Here is a 26,870-nt window from a genome sequence, read left to right as displayed (position 1 = left end):
CACCAAAAGTGAGGGTTTATCAATAAATAAATAGAGGTACTGCCCTTCTTTAAAAAAAAAAAGTCTTGCAAGGAATATTTATTCAAGCTTTAAAATCATTGAGTGGTGAAGATGCATGCACCAACCTTTGATATCTGTGAGCAATTGAGGTTTTGTGCAGGGGAGGCTTTATCTTTTTCACCTTGTCCCATGTGTTAATAATTTAGCTAATTTGGGTTGAATATTTTAGCCTATAATTTCAATTTAAAACAATTTTCTCTAAAAGGGCTTGTTAGTGATAAGCATGAGTGATGTCCTTAGAATTTTGTCATAAATAAGTAGATATTTAGCTTCTTTCTTTCTCTGTGAGCTGGTGGTGTTCTTTTTGGTTACCTTTCTATTTATGAATTATTATTAACATACCATGTTAGGATTTGCATTTGCCAACTTAGTTTCCATTTATCGCAATTAACTAAATGAGCAACAAGTTACAACACATTACTTTGGTTAGTTTTAAGTCTCAATAAAATCCCAAGGACAACTTCAAGCTAATTAGCATGCTCCATTGACACCAAATGGATGATGGGTAGAATTTGTCACCTTGTCTTGTCCCCTCTTAACTTTTCCCTTATGTTTTTCTTTTATTAAATTTCACTTTTATTAACAAAATCTACACGCTTGGGGTATGTTGAAGAATCGTATAGCGGCCAAGTTAGAAAATATATTTATGAATTCAAAGCATTTAAAAAAATTGAAAAAAAAAAAAAAAAAAACATGTGCTTTTATCTTGAAAAATATGTGCTTTATTTTTTCTAAGACTTGAAAACTATGTGTTGAACATACCGATATTTTACATTATTTTATGAATAGCTATGCGTTGAACATACCGATATTTTACATTATTTTATGAATAATTATATTTTTAATTGAGAAATTGTACAATAAAATGGAGGAACTCAATTTATTGGTATGAAATTTTAGTGAGAGTAGAAGAAATGAATACAATTCTATTTAAGAAAAGTGTCTATAGGCTACTACAAATAAGCTAAGAGTTTATTAACCACTAAATTAGTGGCTATGCTTTTTCTATCATGTTAAATATTTTCCTTAGATATCTTTGTCATGTCAATATTCCATGGTAGGCACCAAATATATGATATGCCTCTTTTTTTGCATATCAGAACAAATATTTATTATCTGATTTAAAATTTTTTTTCTTTGTGAAGCACATGTATGAATAAATAGATTTAGAAATATTCTACAAATAAATTTGTACATTGGGTTAAGAAATAAAAATAAGGGACAGTTTGGTTATGGAAAAAAAGTTCTTCATTTTTTATTTTTTAATTTCCATAGAATTATAAACATTCCAATTTATTTTTCAGTTTTTCAACATTGAATTTAAAATGGTAGAAAATAAAGGATTTTTTTTATTTGCATGGAACAATTTTCATTCTTCATTTTTTATATTCCAGATAAAATTATATAAGAGTTAAAAATTCTAGAAAACAATAAAAAAAAATTATTTTCTAACTTTACCCTAAAATTTAGAAAATTGAAAAGAAAAGGTCGCATCTTTTGCAATTACTTGAAGAGCCAAAGCTCAAAATAAAATTATTTTTCACAAGTTAATATTGTCAATTTTTTTATTTTTTATTTTTTATATAAATGTGGTGAAATTGAAAAATATGCTGACTTTTTTTTTTCCTTTTTAGGAAAAATAAATTTAAAAAATTTTTAAATTATTTTTTTGCAATTAAACAAGTCTTAAGATTGCGTACAGAATATCCTAATATTTTATTAGTTTATGAACAAATATGTATATTTAATATAAAAAATGTACAATTAACCATAAAATTTGTCAAGATAAATGTGAAAATCAATAGGCTTGACCTTTGAATGGAGACAAATCTAGTTTGATTTTCTTGATGAAAACAAGACCAACCAAAAAAAACAAAAAGGAAAAAATCTACAATGACTAGTTGATCTTTTAATCAAGCAATCCTTACAAGGAAATGGCAGCTGTAGCTAGTTGTCTTGCCATTCAGTGGAGCAACCTAGTCAAATGTAAGAAATTAATATGTAATAAAATAATAACTAAATTAAGCTAGTGGAACAATCATAGTAGAGAAGTTGAGGCATGACATGACCACTATCCTTAAAACTAATTTCACATCTACGCACAAAATCTTAGTGCAAATACTCACAACTTGCATGGTCTCCATGATTACTTAGCGAGGCCTAGGGTTATGTGCACTCACAATCTCCAGTGTTTTAGGAGTTATAGTATATGGTTACCCGAAAGAAACAAAGATAAGATGGTAGAAAAATAACAAGATATCTAAAAGAGTCTTCTACTAAAATATGGTGAGAAAGAATGTAAGAAAAAGAAGAGAAAAAATTTTTGGTTGTATTTTGGAATGGGCAAGAAGTAGTTTTTTTCGTAGGTTGCATAGACTTCCAACCCTTGTTATTGCAACAAATTAATGGTATTTAACTATTCAAAAACTACCATTAACATCTACTTGTTGCAGGAAATGAAACAAATAAAAATATATGAAATAACATGAAGAAGAATTACTGCCATTAACTAGAAAATAAAGGAAAAAAAATGGCCAGAATGTGAAACATCTCCAACTCACATTTTTTTTTTTTTTTGGGTAAAAGGGAGCGGCACCTCCTTTCTTAATTTTATTAATAATCCTCACTTATGTCGGAAGAATACCATGGAAACAAAAGAACACTCGGGGCTTACAAATAACCAATAAAACACTCTATGCATCAATCCAAACAAAAGAAGAAAACAATCTTATACCAATACCAAAAGGAAACTAATTAAACATACTTTATATAAGTTGTACCCATCTTATCCAATCTATACAAACATTTGATAACTTTAGGAAGTTGACTACTATTTGTAAACAAATTATTCCTCCCCATGGCACCTTGTCGAGCCAACGCATCTGCCACTTATATTCCCTTCTCTATAGAGATGATTTATCGAGAAATCTACATCCTCCAATACACCAATAAGTTGCTCCCAAAAACCCCACAAATACCATAAAGAGCATTTACTGGATCTTATCCAATTTACTACAATATTCGAATCACATTCAATGTCAATACTTGTATGACCCAATTGTTTGCAAATCTTTATTCCTTCCATCACTGCTCTCAATTCAGCTTCATTATTAGAATACAAACCAAAATATTTTGAAAAACCAAAAATAAAAGAACCTATAGAGTCTCTAAGGATGCCAACACTTCCCGCCAGCCCTAGGTTCCCCAATCTGCTCCCATACAAATTTAGTTTTAACCTCCCTTGCCTCGGTTTTAGTCATCTCACAACTTGCATAGTTTTATTCTTTTTATTCACAATTTGCACCTCTAGATTCTGTAATATCCGAATATCAACATCATTTAAATAAGCCATAACTCTCATATTCTTACTCAAAACTCCCACCCAATTCTTAATGGATAGCTACACATATGTACTACTCTACAATTTCTCCTCCATTCTAGCCACACATCTCCTTCTCTACAACCTCTAAACTACTAAATAAGGAATCAAACCAATCAATGTTCCTAATTGAGAGTATCTGGAAGACCTATTAAATCACATTTGGACTCTTTCTTTCCAACTTTGGTGCCTAAGGAATGGTATACCTACCTCCACTAAAACTTTCCTCCATACATCAGCAGTAAGATCTCCTTTATTCAAAACATGCACCACATCCTCTCATTGCCTCATCTCACAACAATCACATGCCGAAGCAAGTGATACCCCCACCCTTCTCACCTTTTCATTAATGCTTAAGCACTCAAAAGCAGTTTTCCACATATAAATAGCAATTTTCTTTGATAACCATTTGTTCCAAACCTACTTTTTCCAATCAAACTTTGGAGCTTTAACTGTGATAGTATCTCACGCCGACTTTGTATTAATGGAACCATTCTTTTTTGGGAGGCATAGCAGGATGTCTGAAGAGTTTCTAAGTTTCCCAACTCTTTCCATCACTTCTTTCGGTTTATTAAAACCCATAATCCTTTGCAATTTTTTCACATCCCACACATTATTAATAACCAAATATTTTAATCTGATATGTAAATGTGCACCATGTTTAAAATTCTGAAAACAAAGGTCCTGAATCCAAAAACTTATCATACCACAATTTTACATCTCCTTCTCCAACCTTCGACTTAGATTTACCTAACAGCTCAAGCATGCACTGTAGAATTTTCCTCCAAAAGGAATAATCTGATCCATGTGGCTTGCAAAGAGTAATGTGTCCTCCTTTAACATATTTAACTTAAAAAAATGTTGCTTATAAAGACTTTTGTGTTAATAACTGTCAATCAAACTTCATAAATAACGATCGTTGCACTTGTGAAATGTGCCTTACTCCTATACCCCCGCTCCTCCACGGGAACACATAATTTATTCCAAGCCCTCCATTTCATTTTTTCTTTCCCATCTTTAAATCCCCAGAAAAAAAAAAAAAAAAGGCAAACATACCTTGTATCTTTTTTATCACCAGCTTCGGAACATTTAGAACAACTAACAGATGCAGTGACATGCTCAAAAGCACATGTCTCAACAAAACTAGACGACCTCCTTGAGACAACAGTCTACTTTTCTAGCCCTCAATTTTCTTACTGATTTTTTGAATTAAAGGATCAAAATGACAATCCTTCAATTTACCATCCATGATCAGCACTCTCAAATACGTAAAAGGAAATTTACCTTCAATAAAACCAGTCTCTTGTAGAATTCCTCCCTTCCTTTGAGCACCCATCTTCTTTGAGAAACAAATAGTTGATTTATCTTTATTCACCCTTTGGCCAGTCTAGCTTTCATACTCTTTGATCACCTCTATCAACCGACTTACAGATTTTTTGCCAACATTTGCAAAAATAATAACATCATCCGCGTACATTAAATGCGATATAATAGGTGCACCCGTCGAATGCACAAATGGTAAAATCCGCTTCTTAATCATCTTTTTTGAATTAATCTAGAAAGAAGTTCTTCCATGATAATTAAAATATACGGGGACAGCAGATCCCCCTGCCTCAAACCACTTTTTAACTTGAAGAAACCTATGTAAGTGTCATGCATCATAATAGAAAATCATGGAGTAGAAAACCAAGAGCATGGAAAATTTGATCTACCACCTGCCACTCCACTCGATCATATGCTTTGCTCATGTCAAGTTTTAGCATCATATTACCTCCTCTGACCTGCCTATGTAATAATTTTGCCATCTCTTGAGCAAGCGTTATATTTTCAAAAATATTCCTCCCTTTCACAAAAGCACCTTGCTCAAGAGAAATAAAATCACCCATCACTAACAATCTCCAACTAACATGTTTCAAATTATATAAAAAATAAAATAAAAGGAAAAATAGAGGTTGGGTGACTATGAAAAGACCTGTATAGGGTAACAATACCTTTTAGTTTGAATTACACTAAAAGAATGTGCGTTATGAGCTACAAAGACTTGGTGAATTTTATAATCTTGAACAAATGTCTTTTTGTAACTTTATGAACACAACTCACATGACATTTTTAAATATAAGGCTCCTATAGGTTGGTTCGAATAGGCCATGCACCATAGCTAGATTTTCATGAATGCTCTAAAAAGTTTTAGCCTACTAAACTTTCATAAGAAGCAGCCCCACTTCTACACTCATATAGGTGAATCCATCAAATGTGTAACTACAATTAAACACACCACCCAATGATAACTATGGATTCAATAAGCGATAAAGACAACCTCAAAATTGTTGTAGTTGTAGTATTCCAACACCAGGGATGAGAAAAACAAATAATAGTGGTTAGCTAACTACTCAAGGACCTGTTGTTTTCCATTAAACCTAATCATGGGATCTATAATCACAAAGGTTAGATTGCCATCATTTATAGTTTATGTTAAGGGGTTAGGATTCATCCCCCTCAATGTTTATTTTGTTAGCTTTCTAGGTAGTCCCTTTGTTAGATGATTAGCTAAATTTATCTCTGATCTTACATGACTTAATGTCATCACTCCAAATGAGATTTGTTCTCTCACTATCTTATGTCTTAGGTCTATATGCCTACTCTTGCCATCATAGGTTTTATTATTTGCTCGAGCTATTGTTGCTAAGAAATTACTATAGATAGAGGTGGTACTGGCTTAGCTCGTAAAGAATATCTGCCAACATATTCCTTAACCAATTTGCCTCATTAGCTATTTTTTGCGGACTACAAAATCTATCTTCATAGTGACATTTCTATGCATGTTTGTTTTTGGGATTTCCAAGAAATATCAACACCAGTTAAAGTAAAAATAAAGCCACTTGTAGACTTGATATCCTTTTTGTTTTGATGTCCAATTAGCATCAGAAAATGCTTCTACAACTATAGGGTATCCACAATAAAATAGTCCATAATTTATAGTACCCTAAATATATTTCAATAACCTTTTTAATGTTATTAAGTGGCCATGCCAAATATTTTGATTATATCTACTTAGTCTACATACGAAAAATGCAATATCTTGGCGTGTATAACTCATTAAATGCCTTAAAAACCCCACTATTTGAGCATACTCAACCTTAGCAATATGATCACTTATTTATTTATTTATTGTAAACTAGCATCATATTGAGTTGTAATTGGTGCATAATCAATATGAAAAACAAAAATATTTCAATTTTGTTTTTTTGTTTGCATTATGTGATTGGGATAAACAAATGTGTGCTAATGTAAAACTATAATACGTAGAATTAATCTGCTTGTCTTGAATCTTTCATTTCAAATTTTGAGACAAGAAACAATCTGGTTGATTTGACATTTTCTAAATTAGTACCAAATATTAACATATAATTGACATATAAATATATTATTACACCACTATCACCATCAAATTTGTTGTAGGAACATTGATTTTATATCCATCACTCATAAGAATGTTATCAAACTTCTCATCCCATTATAAAGGCTCTTGTTTAAGTCTATACAAATATCTAAATAATTTACAAACTTTATGCTTAGCATCATCTACCTTATAACCTTCAGGTTGTTACATATAAATTTTTTCTTCTAGTTCACCATTCAAAGATGTAGTTTTTACATACGTATGGTTTATATGTAAGTTATATATAAAAGTTAGGGCATTTAAAACTCTAATAGTTGTGACATTTGCAATTGATGAATAAATATAAAAAAACATCTTTTCCTTATCTTCAGTTATACCCTTTGGCTTCTAGTCTAACTTCAAACTTATTAATAATACCATTTGGTCTAAACTTCTTTTTGAATACCCATTTACACCCTACTATTTCATGTGTATGTGGTAAATCTACAAGATCCCATGTGTTATTTATTTTTAGAGATTCTAATTCGTCTTCAATTGCTTCAACTAGAAAATTTGTTATGAAGTTAGATCCAAAAGTTGTTTCCTTTTTACTTCTTTTACTTTTCCTAGGTTTAGGATTTTTAACATTGTAGTCAACAATTTCTTTCCCACTATATGTTTTTTCTATTGTTTTACCTACTATTTCTTCTCTATGTTATAGAGGAAAAATGTTTCATAAATTTTTTCATCTTAAGCTTCTATTATTGTATTAGGTTCTAACACATTATTATCAAATCTAATAATTAATAATTTATGTGCAATATTATTTTGAGTGTATCCTGTAAATACACTATCACTAGTTTTAGGACCAATTTTCATTTTCTTTACTTCTTGCAAACCTACTTTAACTAAACACACCCACACTTTCAAATATCTTAGATTGGGTTTATAGTCATTTCATAATTCATAAGGTGTTTTATCACTTTTCTTAGGTGGTATTCTTTTGTGATTAGCAAATAGAATAGCTTTCCTCCACATATTAGGAGGCAAACCTAAACTTACTAACACTACATTCATCATATCTTCAATGTTTTATTTTTTCTTTTGGCTATACCATTTTGTTCAAGTGTAACGACCTACTAGTAAACTTTTTTTTATAATAATAAATACTATGGAATTCCACTGCTCCGTTATCTTCTAATTAATATAAAACCATCAACCTACGCAGCGAGAAGCTATAATCATATAACCATAACACAATACCAGAGTGTCATAATATTCCCAAAATACCCTCAACTAACACGAGGACCATACAAAATAACGTCTCAAATTACTCACTGTACTGAGAGGGTAGCACTGAAGCCCCTCTACCTGCGAACCTGATCTGCTCGCCTAACTGGATCAAATGAAAAATATTAAACCATTAGGACGAGACAATGCTCAGTAAGACAAAATATGCTATTACTTGTGTGTGGAAAATGAGCTACATTTATGTAAATATCTTATTTAAAAATATCATGGATAACTGAATTTGAGAATACTGGTAAAAAAATAACATATAGTATAACTTCTACCTACGTTGCTTAACATATCTGTCTTTATAAATTTACTGTAGACCCTATTTTTGCCCTAATCAGATAGAACAAGAGGTTCCCTCTTATTATTTTCATTATTATTATTATTATTACCTTATTTTTATCATTTTTATTTATTATTATTATTATTATTATTATTATTATTAGTATTTTTGTTATTACTTTCTTATAATCATTTTTATTTATTATTATTTATTACTAGTAGTATCATTAGTATTATTTTACTATTATTATTTTGGATATATTTATTATTATTTTTATTTTTATTTTTATCACTTTTATTATTATTATTATTATTATTATTTATTATTATTATTATTATTATTATTATTATTATCACTTTTGTTATCATTATTATTATTTTTTATATTATTATTATTATTATTATTATTATTATTATTGGTATTATTAGTATTAGTGTTATTATTATCATAGTATTTTATTATTATTACCATTACCATTCTCATTACTATTATTAATATGTTATTATTATTATTTCTCTTATTATCGATATTTTAAATATTATTTTATTATTATTACTTTACTATTATTTTTCTTATTATCCTTATTATTATTATTATTATTATTATTATTATTATTATTATTATTATTATTTTTAAATTGAGAATAAGGACAATAGATTAATTCATAGTATGATATTTCAATTAGATAAATATGTTGGTTATATTATCCAGATAGGGTCTTTTGATTATGTTTACTTTTTGTTGGCCTAACTAGGCTTTTCAATCTTATTTTGATGATAACAAATGAAAATGTTTTAACATGTGTTGTTGAGTGCCTTTATTTCAGGGTTTAAGAAAGAGAATGTGTTAAAAACTTATATTTCAAAGAAGGATGATCATATGAAGCTTAAATGGCATGAATTCAAAGACTAAAGCTTAAAAATCATGAGAGCATGGATATTAAAGAGAACTTGATGAAAACCTCAAAGTATCTTAAAAGCTTGAAGACAAGTAGCAGATCAAAGCATGAAGACTTAAAGTGTTTAAGAATGACAAATGGCTTAGAAGTCTTTATGTAAGTGCTTTAATAATTAAATATCTTTTGAAATATTATTGAAGATCTTTACGGGATACATGGACTTAGAGACCTATTTTAAAATCTCAGAAAATGTTTTATGAAAGATCAAAGCAAAAGAGCAAAACTAAATTTGAAAACTAAAAATGAAAAACCAGAAAGAGGCCAAGTCAACCAACTGACCAGAAAAGCACTAGGTTTACTCAGTTGATTGACAGAAAATCAACAGCTAAGCTAACTGCTCAGCCGACTGACACAATGAACTGAAATCACTCAGTCGACTGACAGTCCCCAACTGACTGACCCATTTTGAACTGTGTCAAGCCAACCGACTGACAATTATTCAGGATTAATTTCTGGGAGATAGAAGGGTGTCAGCCGCCTGTCTAGCTGACTGACCCCGTGGAAATATACTATCAAGTCACCTGTCTAGCCGACTGACTCCACGGGACTTCAAATTTTTGAACTTAACGGGAAATTTCTAAAAATTGGCTTTTGAAGTATGAATGTTATAAAAACTTGGAGGAAATTCCAAGTAACTTGGGGAATAAGGAAACCAATTCTAAAAAATCCTATAAATACTACCTTAATCTCAAGAAATTATAACTAAGGCAATTACATAACACACTTGCATTCAAACTCTCAATCTCTCTCAAAGGTCTATATTGCTCACATTTTTTGCTGGAAATAAATCATCTGAATTGCTACTAAAACATCAACTAAGGTTCTTATACTGAGTTTTCTCGATCACAAGGAACCCTTGGTGAATTCTACACTTGAGTTTCTATTATATTTCTTATTGGTATTTAAATTATTGAAATACCTAGAGCTGAATTTGTACTAATCCACTTTGTTTTGACAGTGCTTTTGTACGTAGTGATTACTTCATATCTTTTGTAGTTCTTGGACGATTCGAGGTGTTTGGATTGTTGGTTAAGCGAGGGGATATCGCTTAGAGAGGCGGGCTCTAGCCTAATTGAAGGAGTGACCAAACGAGGGTATATCATTTGGAGAGGCGGGCTCTAGCCTAATCAAAGGAGTGTGTAAATGGTGTTATTCCACCCAAAAAATGAATTGGTTCTTGTGAATACTTTGGTGGTTTGTTAAAGGCGAGGATGTAGGCTAGGTATAAGCTGAACCTTGTAAAAATTGTGGTCTCACTCTCTCTTTCCCTTACTTTCTTTACTTACAGCATATAGGAATTGCGTGGATGTTTTAAATTCCTTAATCATAAACACTACGTGGATTTGATATTAAGCAAACTTAAGTTTAATTTGTTTTTGGTATTTGATAAATCGAAAGGGAGTACGTTGGTTGATCCATTTTTTGCGGGAAACCGTAAAGGAGTACGTTGATTGGTGAAATACTCAAAGACTCTTTAAAATGAAAGTTTATTTAACATCTAAACTTTTGGAAAGAGTTGGATTTTATATTGCACCTCATTTTAAGAAATCGAATTCATTAACTACAGGACTGCAAACAAACACAAGTTGAATCTTTTATCTTAGTTTGGATATTGTGGTTGATTGGAAATTGATTGGTTTGATTGATTGATTGGTAACTTGTTTGTTTAAATACTTGTGTTGTTGGTTGTGGATTGAATTTTGTTTTTGAGTATTTATTATTTGGATAAATCAACAAGAAGTAAAGAATTTTTAAAAGAAGAAAAAGAAGTTAAGAATTCAATGTCCTCGGTCGACCATCCCACACACGTTATAATCATCTCAATTGACAGACCATGATCTTTTGGCCTGTTCTATAAAGCTTTGGTCAAACATCAACTTTAGCTTTAGAATACCTTAGTCGACCAAACCTACGAAGGATTGGAAATAGCCTATGGCCAGCTGACTAGCTCACTCCTCAGTTGACCGAGCCCTTGAAGTTATTTGAGTTTTTGCTCTAACTCAATCGACCGCCCTCTTGCTCAGTCGACCGAACCCACAAAAAATTCAAATTCTACCCTAGGTCAGTTGACCAGTGCATTGCTCACTCGACCGACCCTCTCGGGTTGCCTAATATTTTCAGCGCTAATCGTCATTAATTTTTTAATTAAACTTTTCTAAAATGTTGAGCGTGTCCCCAACGGTCATAATTTTTAGGTGCTCTATATATAGCGTATTCCAAAGCATGATCACACATGAGATGAGCTTAGGAATTTCTGAATTTTTTTTCTATTATCTCTTATACTCCCACATACACAAGCATACACTCTTTCTCTTTCTCATATTCTTTGTAAAGTCATCTTAGAAAGAGAGCATTAATTCTCATTCTTCATTTCCAAATTTATTGGACTTGAAGATTGATTGAATATTCATTATTGTAGGCATTTCTCGTATCATTCAAAAGCTAAAACTCTCACTCATTCTTTTATTGTTGATAATCAATTTTTGAGGGTAAGCTTGAGTTCTTCCCAAATTATTTGATTGATAAATACTTTTTGGGAAAACTCTTTCACAGCTTGTGAATCTTTGCAAATTCTATTGCAAGATTCAAAAAGTTTATTTTGTGCTCATTGCAAAAGAAATTTTATAAGCTAATCTCCAACATCTCCTATACTATATTGTTCAAAATATTTTTGATGGAGATATCTCTTTGGCTTTAGATATATGAACTACGCTAAGTGAATATTATATATCAGAGATCATTTTTAGTATCATCTCTCACATTATTTTATATACAAACACTTTTAAGAGACAAATCATATAAACTTTACTGAGCATAAATTCTCATCATACAAGAGTGCATTGAACTTCATATTGTACATCTTTGCTTGTTGAATAAGCACTTTATTTGTACAAAAATCATTTTATTATCTTTGTATTCCTAGCGTGTGGTATCATTAGAATAGGAGGTCACCATCCTATAAGGTGTATCAGTTTCGCTTAGCCCAGTCAATATAGCTAAGGAGACTCCGCTTTGTAAAGAGAACCGGTTTGGTTCTGCCTGGTAAGTGAACTGAGGAGACTCCGCCTCATAAGGAGAACAGATTGTGGCTCAGTCCCATAATTGAGCTGGGGAGACTCCGCCCCATAAGGAGAGTTGTAAATGGCGTCGTTATGCCTGGTTAAGTGAGCATATAGTGAATCCTTGAGTTGTTGGCTTAAGGCAAGGACATAGGCAGGTTTGGCCGAACTTTGATATCAAATATTGTGCCTCTCTCTCTCTCTCTCTACTATTTATCTTTCTCACACATATATGTTTAAATTTGGTTTATTATGAGTTTTATGCATGATTTAAATATTTCCACATATTAATATTCGAATTGGTAATTTCTTAGAGAGAGACCTTAGGTTGTGATATACTATCTGTGAACTTAAATTGACTTAGGAATTTTTAAAATACCTAATTCACCTCCCTCTTGGGAATGCACCATTCCTATCACTTCCTTCCACCCCAGATCTTCCAGAGCTTCGTGCATGTTAATAGGAATAGATACAGCAAATAATTAATAATTGATAGGCAAATGACTCACTTTCCTTTGATAGTCTATGGTAGAATACATAGTTGCTCATGGGATACTTATGATTGGAACTAAGAATAGGCTCATAGTTAACTCTAGGTATACCTCAAGTGGCTCGATTAGGTAGTACTTTTGGAAAGAGTTGAGATTCAAAATGTACCTGAGGTTGTAGATGGGGTTTGGGAAATGAATTGACCTAAAAAAAATTTTGGATAGATAGTACTCGAAGTGGAGTCACTTCCATCTGATTCTGATTATTTTCCCCATTCAAACGAGCACCCAATTGGTTGAGAACAAGTTGCGCACGTACCGATTGCCTCCTTTGGACACTCACCACTTTTATCCAAAAATTCACCACTTTTACCTGAATGGTCCAAAGAAGGATTTAGATTTAGAGTATACAATTCATTTCGTCTCTCCAACTAAATTGAAGACTCGGGAACAATATAGTTCATGTCATTTTCATGAAAGACAACGCCAAGGGTGACATACATAATCTGTGATGGGGGATGATAGCAATGGTAGCCTTTTTGAAGTGAGGCATAACCAACAAAGACAAATTGTAGGGCACGTGGTTCAAGCTTTTCATGCAATGGCTTAGGAAGATGCACAAATGCCATGCACTCGAAACTTCTAGGTGATAAATTTGGAGTAGTAGAAACACTTATAGTCGAATGAAGGACTTCAAATGGAGTCTGAAAATTTAGCGAGCTAGAGGGTACACGGTTAATGAGGTAAGTCATAATACTGAGCGCTTTACCCTAGTAATTGGTGGCCATGTGAGCTCCAAACAAAGAGGCTCATACAACTTCAAGTAGATGACGATTCTTGTGCTCTACAACCCTATTTTATTAAGGAGAAGAAAGGCAAGTCATCTGGTGAGATATGCCATGTTCCTATAAGTACTTTTTCAGGTCCTGATTAACAAATTCTCCACCATTATCAATGTGAAGAACTTGTATGTGAGATTGGTATTGAGTGGTGATCATCTTATGAAATTTCTAAAATAAGGAGCTAACTTCATTCTTTGATTTCATCAGCAAACTCACGTCATACGAGTGTGATCATCAATAAATGAGACAAACCAACAAGAACCATTCAAGTAAGGGTTTTTGGTCGGCCCTCATACATCAAAGTGAATCAACATAAAAGGTATTGAACTTTAATTCATGCTCAATAGGAATGACAAATGGTGACTTTTTTCAAGTTCACTAATATCACATTTGAAATCTAAAGTATTATTCAACTGAGAAAACAACTTTGGGAACAATTTTTTAAATATGCAAAAGATGCATAGCCCAAGCACTGGTGCCACAACCAAATTTCAAAGGACTTGTCGATCTCATCTTCTGAAAGAGCTTGAGCCCACTAAAGTGAGCTAGTAGGTTTTAGATCTAGATAGTATAGCTTCCCCCTTCTAGTACCACAACAAATCGTCTTTCAAGTTCAAATGTCCTTAAAAACACAAAGGTTAGGCCTAAAAATCACAGCACAATACAACGCATAGGTTATTTAAGCGATAGACAATAAATTATGGTTAAGGGAAGGTACAACTAAAACGGAATCAAGATTCAAATTATGTGAGATAGGAATTGAACATTCTCCAATCACAAGAGAGGGATTGCCATTGGCGATAGAGACTATATGTGTGGTGGACTGTTTCATAGACAGAACATGCTCACTGTTAAGGGTCATGTGATCCGTAACACCAGAATCAATTATCCATGTACTACTACTACTATCTGACGTAGAAGTATGGAAAACCTAACCAATGTTACCTGAAGTAGCAATCAAAGAGGAGTCATATGCAACATCATTGGAAGGTTTGGTCATGGCAATAGAGGCTTGGTCGTTTGGCTTTGAATTGCACTTGCACAGTGCCTTTGCTGGATCCCATTACTCTGGATAGAAAATTAAGTCATTACACCGTGGCTTTGTATGGCCTATCTCACCACAGTGAGTGCACAAATGTTCGGGTTTGGTAGCACCTATCTCATAACTACCCTTCTAAGATCATGCTTGGTTAGAATCAGTCTTTTGAGTAGATAGTCGAGGCTGTGGCTTAGCGCGTCAAGCCATTAGAGCGGAAGACTCATGATTATCAAGTTCAACGTTTAAAATAGCTCGGCGTATAGAATCTTGATGGACATAGGCATAGGTGTCGTCGAGGTCCATAAGGGGGTCCTTCCAAAGAACTTCACCTCTAATCTATTCAAATTCTGCATCCAAACCACTAAGAAAGATGTGCACTCTCAACTGTGCAACAAATTTCTTATAGGTGACAATATCAACGAGGTCCTTCACTTTATCACGATAATCTAATTCTTGGAAAATTTGACAAGCTCATCGTAATAAGTTGATAGAGATCGACCATCTTATTTGGTGATGAAGGCAGGATGATTTAATGCAAAGAGTTATGACTCATCCGATCTATTATAGAATGCTTTGATAAGAGCACTCCAGATTTCCCTTTGCGATACATAGTCGTAGATGACGCTTCATTATCTCTGATGACATAGAGGTCAGTCGCAACTAGCCCTTGACCTTTTGACTCTCTGTATACCACTTTGCATAGGTAGCATCAGTTTCCTTTGGTGGAACAATTTTACCCATAATATATTTGAACTCCTCACCTCCTGCGATTTGCATCTCTAATATTTGGGACCATACATCACAGTTAACTTCGGTGAGGACAACTCTGGCATGGAGCCAAAATTTTCAAATTGGATATGGATTACTGGGTTTGATGGTTCGAGAGTAGGGGATTCAGGAGCCATATGGTGGTAGCTAGTTTTTTTGGTGCGATGATTGTTCAGAATAGTATGGGAGGTTTATGTTTTGATGGAGGTTTTCAAAGGCTTTGATACCAAGTTAAAAATTGGTATTATTTATTTGTGCTTTGCTTTACAATATTGTGGGCATAAATAGCCACTATACATAATTGGAATGCTAAAATTTAGGACTACAAATCTCTCATCCATTAGAGCATATCTCTAATTTAGAAAACATATTTACAATCAATTTATATATGGAAGTATACCAACTTGGAAAGTTAGAACTTCTAAAATCTTCAAAAATAAGAAACTGGGGCAAGAGTACAAATACAGTAAAGTTTAGGAACTGATTGCATGCTTATTAGTGTGTGCACAGGTGGAGGCTTTTGATTGGATGTGAGTACAAGTACCATGGTAGCTAGCTAGTGCGAGACTACCCAAAATTCTTCACTTTTTTGGGGCTGACTACCTTTTTGAATGAAGGTGAACGAACAATTAAGGAGATGGAGGGCATGGGGTTGCTTAAAAACTTGCAAGAACGAATTATATAAAGGGAGGCTTTAAAGGGATGCAGCCTTTAAAGGTAGCCCTTTTCCTTTTGTGTTTGTTCTCTTCATCATCAAAAAAGAAAAGCAATAAGGGAATCCGCAGGTTAATGAAAGGAAGTTTCCTACTGCTTCTGATCGATCAGAGATGGAAATAATTAATTTACCCACTCCAATGTGCCTATGTGTGTGTGTATATATAAATATTAACATAGGATAATTTCCATATACGTACGTACTCTGTACTCTCATATTTTGATTTCTATATATAAATTCATTTGAACCATTCATCAAGACAAATAGCAGGTAGCCAGCCTCCCCTCTCGTCACCCGCAAAAGCCTTTTCTCCTCTTTCATCTTTATGCTTTCTTCTTGCTTGTATGCATATGTATTTGTGCTTGTTTTAAAAGTTGAAAAGGGTAGCTTGCTGCAGCTTTTCCTAAATTAGATTTTGTAACTTTCAGCCTGCAGATCTTTCAGGCCTCTAGCTTTTTCTGAACTCTTGAATCGATCTTCCTAGTTTTCTTTCTTACGTTTGAATGAGTTTGATCAGTCTATATATTTAGTCACCCTGACAAGGAAAAAAAAAAGAAAAAGGGAATAGAAAATGGGAATTGTAGCTACATTGGAGTACCTATGTGAGCTGCTGAGGAGTGTGAAGAAACCCAAGAGAAGGAAGCAACTGCAGACTGTGAGCCTCAAGGTCAGGATGGACTGTGAAGGCTGTAAGTACAAAGTGAAGAAAAAGCTCTCCTCAATGAAAGGTGCTCTCTCTCTCTCTCTCTCTCTCTCTCTCTCTCACCATGTTCAAGGAGACCCATTGGCCGGCCTGAGTTAAACTACATTACGTAGCCTTTCACTCATCTCTTGCCTATTCTCCCTCTTTTCTAAGTGAGATCCTGGAACTTCATTAATATAGAAGTTTAAAAGTTTAACCATCAAATGTCACTAATTAAGAACACACCCATGGCCCAAGAGTATTGACTCAAATGGATATGAGCAAGTTGTAAGGCTTTGGTATAATAGGAGGTCTTTTGTTTGATTACACACTTACGTCAATTTTTGATTTATGGAGGAAACAATAGAGCTAGTCACTTCTTTTCCCAATTTTGTACTAGATGAAAAGTCCAAAGACTAGTGTAGGTTTAAAATTCCAGATTATCAAAAAAGAAAAATGTCACCCCAATTCAGCTCAGTTCATCTTCATCTTGTATTGTTTCTTTTAACAAATGACTGGAGCTAATTTAAAGATACATATATAATATGCAATAATAGCGATAATTAATATTTAAAGCAGGGGTTAAATCTGTGGAGGTAGACTTGAAGCAGCAGAAGGTGACGGTGACTGGGTACGTAGAGCCAAGCAGAGTGCTGAGGAGGGCAGAGTCAACCAAAAAGCGGTGCGAGATATGGCCTTATGTTCCCTACAATTCGGTGGCTTACCCATATGTTGCTCCATCTTATGACAGGAGGGCTCCTCCTGGTTACGTCAGGCGTGTTGAAAACACTGCGAATACCGCTACCATGAGCACCCTAGAAGAAAAGCTGGCTACCTTCTTCAGCGACGACAACCCAAATGCCTGCTCTATCATGTGAAGCGTAAAGCAAACCAAGCCGCACTCAAGAGAGAGAAGAATTTTCTAGGTATTAAATTGTTGCCCATTAATGTGAATTGAGTTATTGTTATATACACAGGCCTGCTCTTCACAATATGAGGCCCTAGGCGAGATTTAATCAGGAACCCTTAATATTTTGTTCAATATAATTATTTTTTTTCTTTTTTCATTTTTCATATCCGGATTTATATTTTCTCGTTGACATAATTAAATTTCAAAATTAACATTAACTATAAATTGACAAATTATGTAAACAGATAAAAATAAATTTATTAAATCTATAGAAATAATATATTGAAACAATATAACCTGATTATTATTATTATTACAAATCGATTGGAGAGCGAGGTTTTAGAGATATCAGATTCTTCTCAGATGTAACGTTCTAACCTCAAAGCTTCCAAAATTTAAGAAAAAATAGAAAAAAAAAAATTTTAGAGTGAAAATAATAAAAAAATAATGCACAAACATTGAAATCAAAATTAGGGTTGAAGAAAATTACAAAGAATCATAGGCCCGAAGATGATGAACACAAGAGTCGGAGCAAAAATCATAGAGAGACCAAGAGATGAGAGTGAGAGATAGAAAGATTTTTTTAAAGAGGCCAAGAGAGAGAGAGATGAGAGTAATAGATAGTTAGAAATATATAAAGTTGTTAGTTTGGAAGTCAATGAGACTTTAAAAAAAACAAAGAATTAAATTACATTTATTTTACATTTTAAAATACAATTTCATTTATTTGTTAATTGGAAAGTCAATGTATGAGAAGAGAGCACAATAAATAATGTTAATATTATTTAATTAAAAAAAATTTTACGATCCCAAAAATATATTACTATATTAAAAAAAATTTGGGGGCCCAAAAGGCAATCACCTCAGCCGCCTAGAAGAATAGCCGGCCCTGTATTTACAGGCAGTTGAGTCAAAACCATGCATACGATGAAAAATAATTGAGATAATAAAAGGCGGATTAAGCTATATATGGTCTTGGCATGGGTTTTGATGACATATACATGCTTTTGATGGCATAAATTACTTGGAGGGTTCTCCACGGAGATATGGATGAGAGCGACGTAACATATGTATGCATACCAAGGGAAAAGACGAAGAATAAGAAGAAGAAGAAGAAGAAAAGTTCATTGACAAGATTATTTACATCAATGCTTGATGTCGACTCTTTTGTCCTGCATGGTATTCTAGCTAAACACATGATGGTGGGATAAGGGAACCGTGTCGCGAGGAGTCTTCTTAGAAATTTACGGATAGGTGTAACCTATTTTACAAAATCTTTGATTATATTGGCCCACTAGAGTTTGTTTAAGTGATAATAGCGAAGTTGGATTTTGATGACCATAAGATTTTAGATTCGATTACTCACTTATGGTTTATTTGATAAATTACTAAGAATGCAGCAATGGGTAAATGATAATTTTTTCATCCGTTAGTTTGTTGCTGCCTAAGTGGGTCCAAAGAGCTTACCCAAGTTGGAGTTTCGAGTCATCGAAAAAAAAAATTTAAAAACTTGGAATATATTGAATGTTAGAGATTTTAGAATATTAAAATTAAAAGTTCATGATGGTATATGGTCGATAACCATATATCACATTGGATCTCTATACTCAAATGGGTGTAGCTGGGTTATTCCCATCAACTCACAACATAAAAGGTGGAGAAGGTTATTCTTCTCTCTCCGTACCCAGGAATAATCTCAAGCCAAATAGGAATTGCTCTCATATATTCAACAGTGTAAGATACACATAGCAAAACCTTATTTAGTTCTATGCATGTTACTATATATATCCTGACACATTAAAATACTGTATATTGATATTTTGATTGTAATTATGAGATTTGTCAATTGATATTCTAACTTGGTTCCCCATTTTCTGTATTATTTTAATAAAAATCAAGCACCTTTTGAAGTGATAGTGGTGTGGTGTAGAGGTAATTACTCTACTTTACGGGAGGTGCCCCTTGAAATAAGGAGCAATAGAAAATATATAGTAGAATTCATAAAAATCATAGAATTTGGGAGAAAATGGGGGAGATAAAAAGATTCATATTAAACAAGATGGAAAAATAAGAAAATGACAAATTATATATATAGCATTGGGTCTATTCTAGCACTTGGCTATTTTATGGACATATTGAATTTAGTTTAATTGTTGGTCCTTATAAGATAGGTTATGCACCTAATTATACTCCATTAAGGTAAAAATTACATCAATTCTAAGGCTACAAATCATAAATGCATGTCACTAATTCTAATAATAAGTTTGGTTCATTTCTAAACTTTAACCCTAATCAGTATTAATCTAGTCTATTTCTAAATATTAATGCTTTAGTTATTGTAGTTGACAAAATTTTAATTAATATTTTTACACGATGTTTATCCACTTTGTTGCCCGATAACTAGGTGACCTTCACCTAATGACTAGAAAACCTTTGTCACCTAGGAGGCCACTTGTAGCTCCTTCAATCTTGGTAATAAACTGTTTTTCTCACCTATTGACTAGAAGACCTCTTGGATGGTTGGGCAATCTTGCCATTCCCTAAAGGGTTGGTGATGAATGGTTGCCTCATATGGTTGACTACCATGTGTCCAAGAGACACTTGTGTCATATGCCTCGCCTAGATTACCTCTCACTGTATTTTTAAGGTGACATTGTAGTAAGCGATTCCTTTATTACTTGCTATATGCTCAAGCAATTGTCATAGTTAGAAAAATTATTACCATAACCAAAGGGGTGCATAGAGATGTCATAAACATTTACTCAATGGAAAACATCATAATTTCTCAATATCTAGAAAGTGCTTGTGTTGAATGACATAATGCGCACCATGTTAGCGAGTAACTCGATGCATATGTAGTTGATGGGTGATGTAATGATATTGCTAATGGATCACCACATAATGTAGTATTCGATTGCAAGTATTGGGTCATGTAATCTCATTTAGCAATAAATGACCATGTAATGTTGTATGCATATGCATTATGTTGGATGACGTAATGTTATTGGCAAAAGATGGTCACGTAGTATGGTATTATGTGATATATATATATATATATATATATATATATATATATATATATATATATATATATATATATATATATATATATAGATGCAATTTTTGGGTGATGTAATGTCATTGCAACCAAATGGCTATATAATATGGTACAATATGCTATTTTTGGGTGACAGTGTCATCGCGAATGTGTGATCATATAATTGGTATGTATATATATAGTTTTTGGGTAGCATGCATAATGTCATTTCCAATGGATGAACATGTAATGTGCTATGGATATACATAATGCAATGTCATTCTCAATAGATGACCACATAATGTGGTGTGTGTATGTATTGTTGGGTGTCCTATAAATATATTTTTTGATTGCAAAAAAAATGTATTGTTGGGTGACATATTGCATTTGCCAATGGAAGACAACATAATGTCATATTGCGTAGGGGCATCAAATGTCGTGATTACATTGTCAAAAAACAACCATATATATTGTATACAAAAAAATAGAAAAAAAAATGTATTGGATGACCTAATGTCATTTCTAAGTACAAATGATGACATAATGTCTTATATTATGGGTGTTGGATGATGTAATTTCATTACCAGTGAATTACCACAAATGTGATATGTCAAAATGTGTTAGATGACATAATGTTTTTAACCAATAAATGACCACACAATATGATATATAGAATTTTTTGGATGACATTCTCATAAAGAATGACAAATGTCATATAGTGTAGAGTTGTTGAATGATATAATTGGAAATGAATCACAAGACAATGTTATATGTAGAAAATATATTTGATGACATAATGTCATTGCAAAAGAATGAGAACACAATGTCATACTGTGAAGGGGTGTAGGATGAGATAATCCTGTTACCAACTAATGACCCACTAATGTGATATGTATAAAGTTTATTGGAGGACGTAATGTCTTTGCCAACATATGGCCATGTATTTTGCTATACAGGTGGGAATATATGTGGCCCTACATGTACCTACTTGAAGAGATAATGCAAGCCATTGCCTTTATAAAAATAGGTAAAGTAAAGAAGCACTAAGCCTAGAATTTTACCAGAAAATTCATTTGAAAAATGAACATGTTTGTTTTTAGATGATGCCTAATCAACGACATTTTAATGGTAGTACCAAGATGAATCAGATCAAATTTGAATGCAATAAAAACTAATAGAAAAAAAAATGGATATGAAAAGCAAAATATCCCCAAAGCTAAAAATATTTTTGAATATTGTACCAAATCATCATATATTGTAAAGATCCTTATGATAGCTCAATTAAATCTGTATACAAGTTCCAAACTTTAAATCTTGTTGTGACGTCCCAATTTTCGTACCAATTTTTTATATAAATAATAATAAATATACACACGTCATCAATAATATTCACAAATCGGTTACATCAACAACTCTATTACCACCCATATGACCCGACCCGCATTGGATACCGGGTTAATAGTCATTTCATTTATACAACCTAACAACAGAGGACAATATATACTTAACAACTATAATACAATACCCAGAGTATCAACAAACATATATATACATTACCATCTCATACACAAAAACAACACAACCCTAGGAAAATTACACCTCCCTAGTCCAAGAACTCACCCTGTGTATCAAGGTCTCAGCTCCCTACTGTCTCGAAGCTCTTTCACCTGACCTATCTTTATTCCCTGAAAAGTTTAGATAATTTGGGTGAGACATATCTCAGTAAGACAGAATAAATTATTTATAGTGTGTGACAATATGAGTTTCGTTATATCAAAATACTCATTAAAGTGATTTTCATCTGAGAAAGTATACAAGTTGATTTTAATACTCGTATAGATATACATCACAAGCTTTTAAAAGCTTTTAATTTCATTTCCAAAATCATTCATTCACAACTCATGTTTACTGACGAAGTTCCTGAGAATAGGGAAGCTTACCCGCCCATACAAGTAGCTTCCTTCTGCCCTGACATCGTTTGTATTCTTACCTGGATAACTTGGGTTTAGCAACAACTGATACTTATCAGGACACTTACCTTACTCAGTAAGCCCTCAAGCAGTGTGTTTTACTTCGCTTTAGTTATTTATATTATTAACTCACACTATTTCTTTCCTCATTTTCTTTCACTTTTCCATTTTCATTTCATTTCCACTTTCATTACATTTCTACTCTCATCTAGCTCATGAGTGTCTCAATTAATCAACACACACATGTTTGTAACTCATGGTTGCCCTAAGGATATTCACTACACTATGCTATCCCTCATGGTTAAGGTTGTGCGGCCCGAAAGCTGGATCTAACCGTGGTTGGCCAACTCGGTTAGATCAAAATATTATATCATATATCTCATCTCTATAGTACGACTGGCAGCCTATAGCCTTGATCTGGACTCAGGGGGCACAACAACTCTACTATACAGCTCAGTCGACTGTCACGCCACATGCTCCACGAGTCAGTGTGGTTGTACTAATACCACTAGCAACGGTACGGTACTCAATATCACAACCCATTATTTAGGCTTCCATATCTGTCCATCAGGGTTAATCATTGTGTTGACCTTATAGGTCACGCCCGGTTTTGATAATAACAAATTCCTATTGTATTTAATGCATATTTGAGGTTATGTGCAGGAACTCAGATTGACAGATCATAAGGCACAAAGAGAGAGTGATGTTGAAGACCCAATTTTTATGTGTTGTATTTTATTTCATTTATGCAAAGGGTTTGTAATAGTAATTAGGTTCTATGGCTTGTAATAATCACACGTACATCACATGCATGATCTAATAAGTAAGCTCAAACCAAACATAACCGAAACAGGACCTAGAAATAACCCTAGGACATTCACTCACTCACTTGTATGTGTTAGTCTTTTGAATAGAGTGTTTTTTGGCTGAAACAAGACCGAAATGCACAAACTATGCACACTCGGTCGAGCGACACTTCATGTTCATTTTGCCCCCGGTCGACCGATCAAGGACCAGGTCAACAAAACTATTACATTTCATTTAACCTCAGTCAACTGAACCCCCTGAAGTAAACTTTATTGACTTCCTGGTCGACCGAGCCCATATTGCATTGCACTAACCTAGTTGGTCGACCAACTCAGTTCAAATTGACCCTGGTCGACCGAACCTCATGAAAATTGGAAAATTGCCTCTAGACATATAAGTCCAGTCGACCGAAACCACAGTTTATTTCTTGCTCAGTCGACCGATGTGACAACCCGAATAAAAATGGTATTTAAAATAATAAAGAGGAAGAGAAATTATCAGAGGCCTCGTCGACGAACATAGGGGATTCGTCAATGAGGGCATAAAAGGGCCTCATCGATGAAGTCAAGTTTCGTCGACGAAAAAATACCGAGAGAGGTTTTGAAGTAGTCTGAATTTCACCGACGAGAAGTGGGTTTCGTCGATGAAATTATTGAAGGACTAATCGACGAAATGACATGGCTTGTCGATGAATCCAGTCCTATAAATATCAAAAATCTGGATTTTTTCTTCACAATTAAGAAATCTCTCTCTCTTCCCTTCGGCTCTCTCTCTCTCTCTCTCTCTCTCTCTCTCTCTCTCTCTCTCTGATTTTGGGTCGGATTTACGTTGGTTCGACAATCTGAAGCCACCATGATGCTCCTGGGGAAGTTCTCTCCAAATCTACCAGAGAGGATCATTGGTGAAAGCAAGTTGGAATTCATTTCTGAGTTGAGGTAAGGCTTTTTAAGCCAAATTTGATCTTGCGGTAGTTATAGGAAATGATATACACGTGGAAATACTGAATTTTAATATTGGGAGTTTTCATTTTCAGGGTATTGATCAGGAAATTCTATGGGTGTTAGACCAGGATATATTAGGGGCTTTCTTAGTAGCTAGGTAAGAGAATAAATTAAAGCAGTTATTTTTCCACATGTATTATTATTATTATCAGCAAAGTAATTTTCAGGGAATATGTATTATATTTGAATATTATTAAGAAAATGTATGTTATTGGGAAAATATTGTTGTTATATAGGAATGTGATTTTAGAATGAAATGTACGTATTTACTCAGCTTTGTGTAGCATGAATATTATTTTTCATGAAATATATTAGGTTGCAGTAATTTTACGAATAAGCATGTTTTCAGGAATTATGTAATAATGTAGTATATGATGATTTTGAAATACATGATAATTGATTTATATTCGAAATGTTATATATAAAATGTTTGGCACGAGCCCGTAATTATGAAATTATGAAAGATGCTATAGTATTATATATTATATGTTATCAGAACCCGAATGTTAGTTTAGTTCAGTTTCAGGAGCTCGGTACCATAGCTATATATTGATCAGATATCTATGTTCAGACTTGTGCTAGCCACCCCATGAGGGGGTGGGAGATGGATAGTCGATGTGGCTTTCAGTGTAGAGTTGTAGACGTCCACCTGACAGTCCGGACCAGGGTGCAGTGGGCCCATCGTACTTACAGACATTTTTAACTCGGTAGTGGTCGGCCAGGCATTGTCGAGTCCCTCCTTTGGACTGCACAACTCATCATAGGGAGTAATACATGACATCATCTAGTTATTCATCTTCAGTATGTTTTCAGTATTATCAGATATAGCAGACGATTTATGAATGATATGAGTTGCTAGAAAATATGAAAGTATATGATGATTCAGTATATTATGACGAATGTTTACAGATATATGAAATGTATTGTATATGTATAACTGCATTATATATTCATGTTGCCACACAGCTGTATTTAGTTTATTTTCCTTTACTGAGAAATGTCTCACCCCTAAACTTGATATATTTTTCAAGAAACTCTGAGAGACCGGCGGGTCGTGGCCGCCGTTGAGGTTATTAAGTTACCCTACTATGAGGGTAAGATTTTGTTCTAGGATCGGGATTATTTTGTTGTGAGGTCCTAGTTGTATTTGGAATGTTTTGGGAGATTGAAAATATATGTATGCTATTTTGGTGTAAATAGACTCTAGTATTATGTTTTATGGTTAGATGATTGAGATTTTATACTTGCTGCTGCTTAAGTTTACGCTGTGATTGACAGGTGTCCCTGTTACCCACAGGTTTGGGTTGATATTGTTATTATTTATGTTTATTATGTAATAAATTAAGGTGGGAAGTTACAACCGAACCCTAAGAACTTCGGTTGACCAAACTTGTCCTGGTCGACCGGTGCTCTTGGGTTGGTCCGAATTTTTTACCGTGGTTAACTCGTTTAAGCAGGGTTAAATTAATTAAATATTATTAAAACTTTTATAATTATTTCAACTATGTCCTTAATGATTATAATTCAGGGGAAGTCTATTTATACCCCTTCATTTGGAATAATTAGAAACTTGATTAGCAAACCTGATTAAAAAATTCTCTCTCAATTTCAAAATTCCTACTACTCATTTCTAAACTCCGTACACTCAATCTTACCTTCTCACATTGCTGAAAATCATTTGTAAGTTGATTTGAGTGTTGAGAAGGGTTGCTCTCCCAATTGTTGTGATTGATTGTGATGATTTTTCTTGAGTGTCAAACTTAAGTATTCTTAGGGGACTTAAATAATAAGTCTCTTCTAAGAAGACTTCTATTAAACTTCTAAGAATTGCATATTTATTGTAATATCTTGTGAAGTTTGTATTTTTTTTTTTTTTTTAGATTGCAAAATATTTTCAAAACATTTCCAATTATCTTGTGAGATTTATCTTGACATACCTTTGAAAAGATATTCGTTTATGTGATAAAAATCTTTGTTGCAATATTTATTTATTTATATATCATTTTCTAAATACAAAGATTAAACTTCTTTTGCAAACCAAGCTTATACATTTCTTGAGCTTTACAAGATTGAGAAAACCTACTGGTTGAAATATATGAGATTTGATTGATATCTTTGTGTGAACACTTTGATTGAATACATCTTGTGATACAAAGAGCATATTGATTGCACTCTCACGCACCAATTACATTGATGG

At 33.3% G+C, this 26,870-nt stretch overlaps 1 protein-coding gene across 1 annotated transcript; it reads left to right on the top strand.

The window, feature by feature from the left end:
- Window positions 1–16,837: 16,837 nt before the first annotated feature.
- LOC131162027 (heavy metal-associated isoprenylated plant protein 23-like) lies at window positions 16,838–17,826 on the top strand. The gene is made up of 2 exons (XM_058118124.1): window positions 16,838–16,994; window positions 17,528–17,826. The coding sequence occupies exons 1-2, from the start codon at window positions 16,838–16,840 to the stop codon at window positions 17,824–17,826; spliced, it is 456 nt and encodes a 151-aa protein (XP_057974107.1).
- Window positions 17,827–26,870: the final 9,044 nt, after the last annotated feature.

This window comes from Malania oleifera, chromosome 8 (genome assembly GCF_029873635.1).
Source record: "Malania oleifera isolate guangnan ecotype guangnan chromosome 8, ASM2987363v1, whole genome shotgun sequence".
Lineage (NCBI taxonomy): Eukaryota > Viridiplantae > Streptophyta > Magnoliopsida > Santalales > Ximeniaceae > Malania > Malania oleifera.
This window is presented reverse-complemented; position numbering and strand designations above follow the sequence as displayed.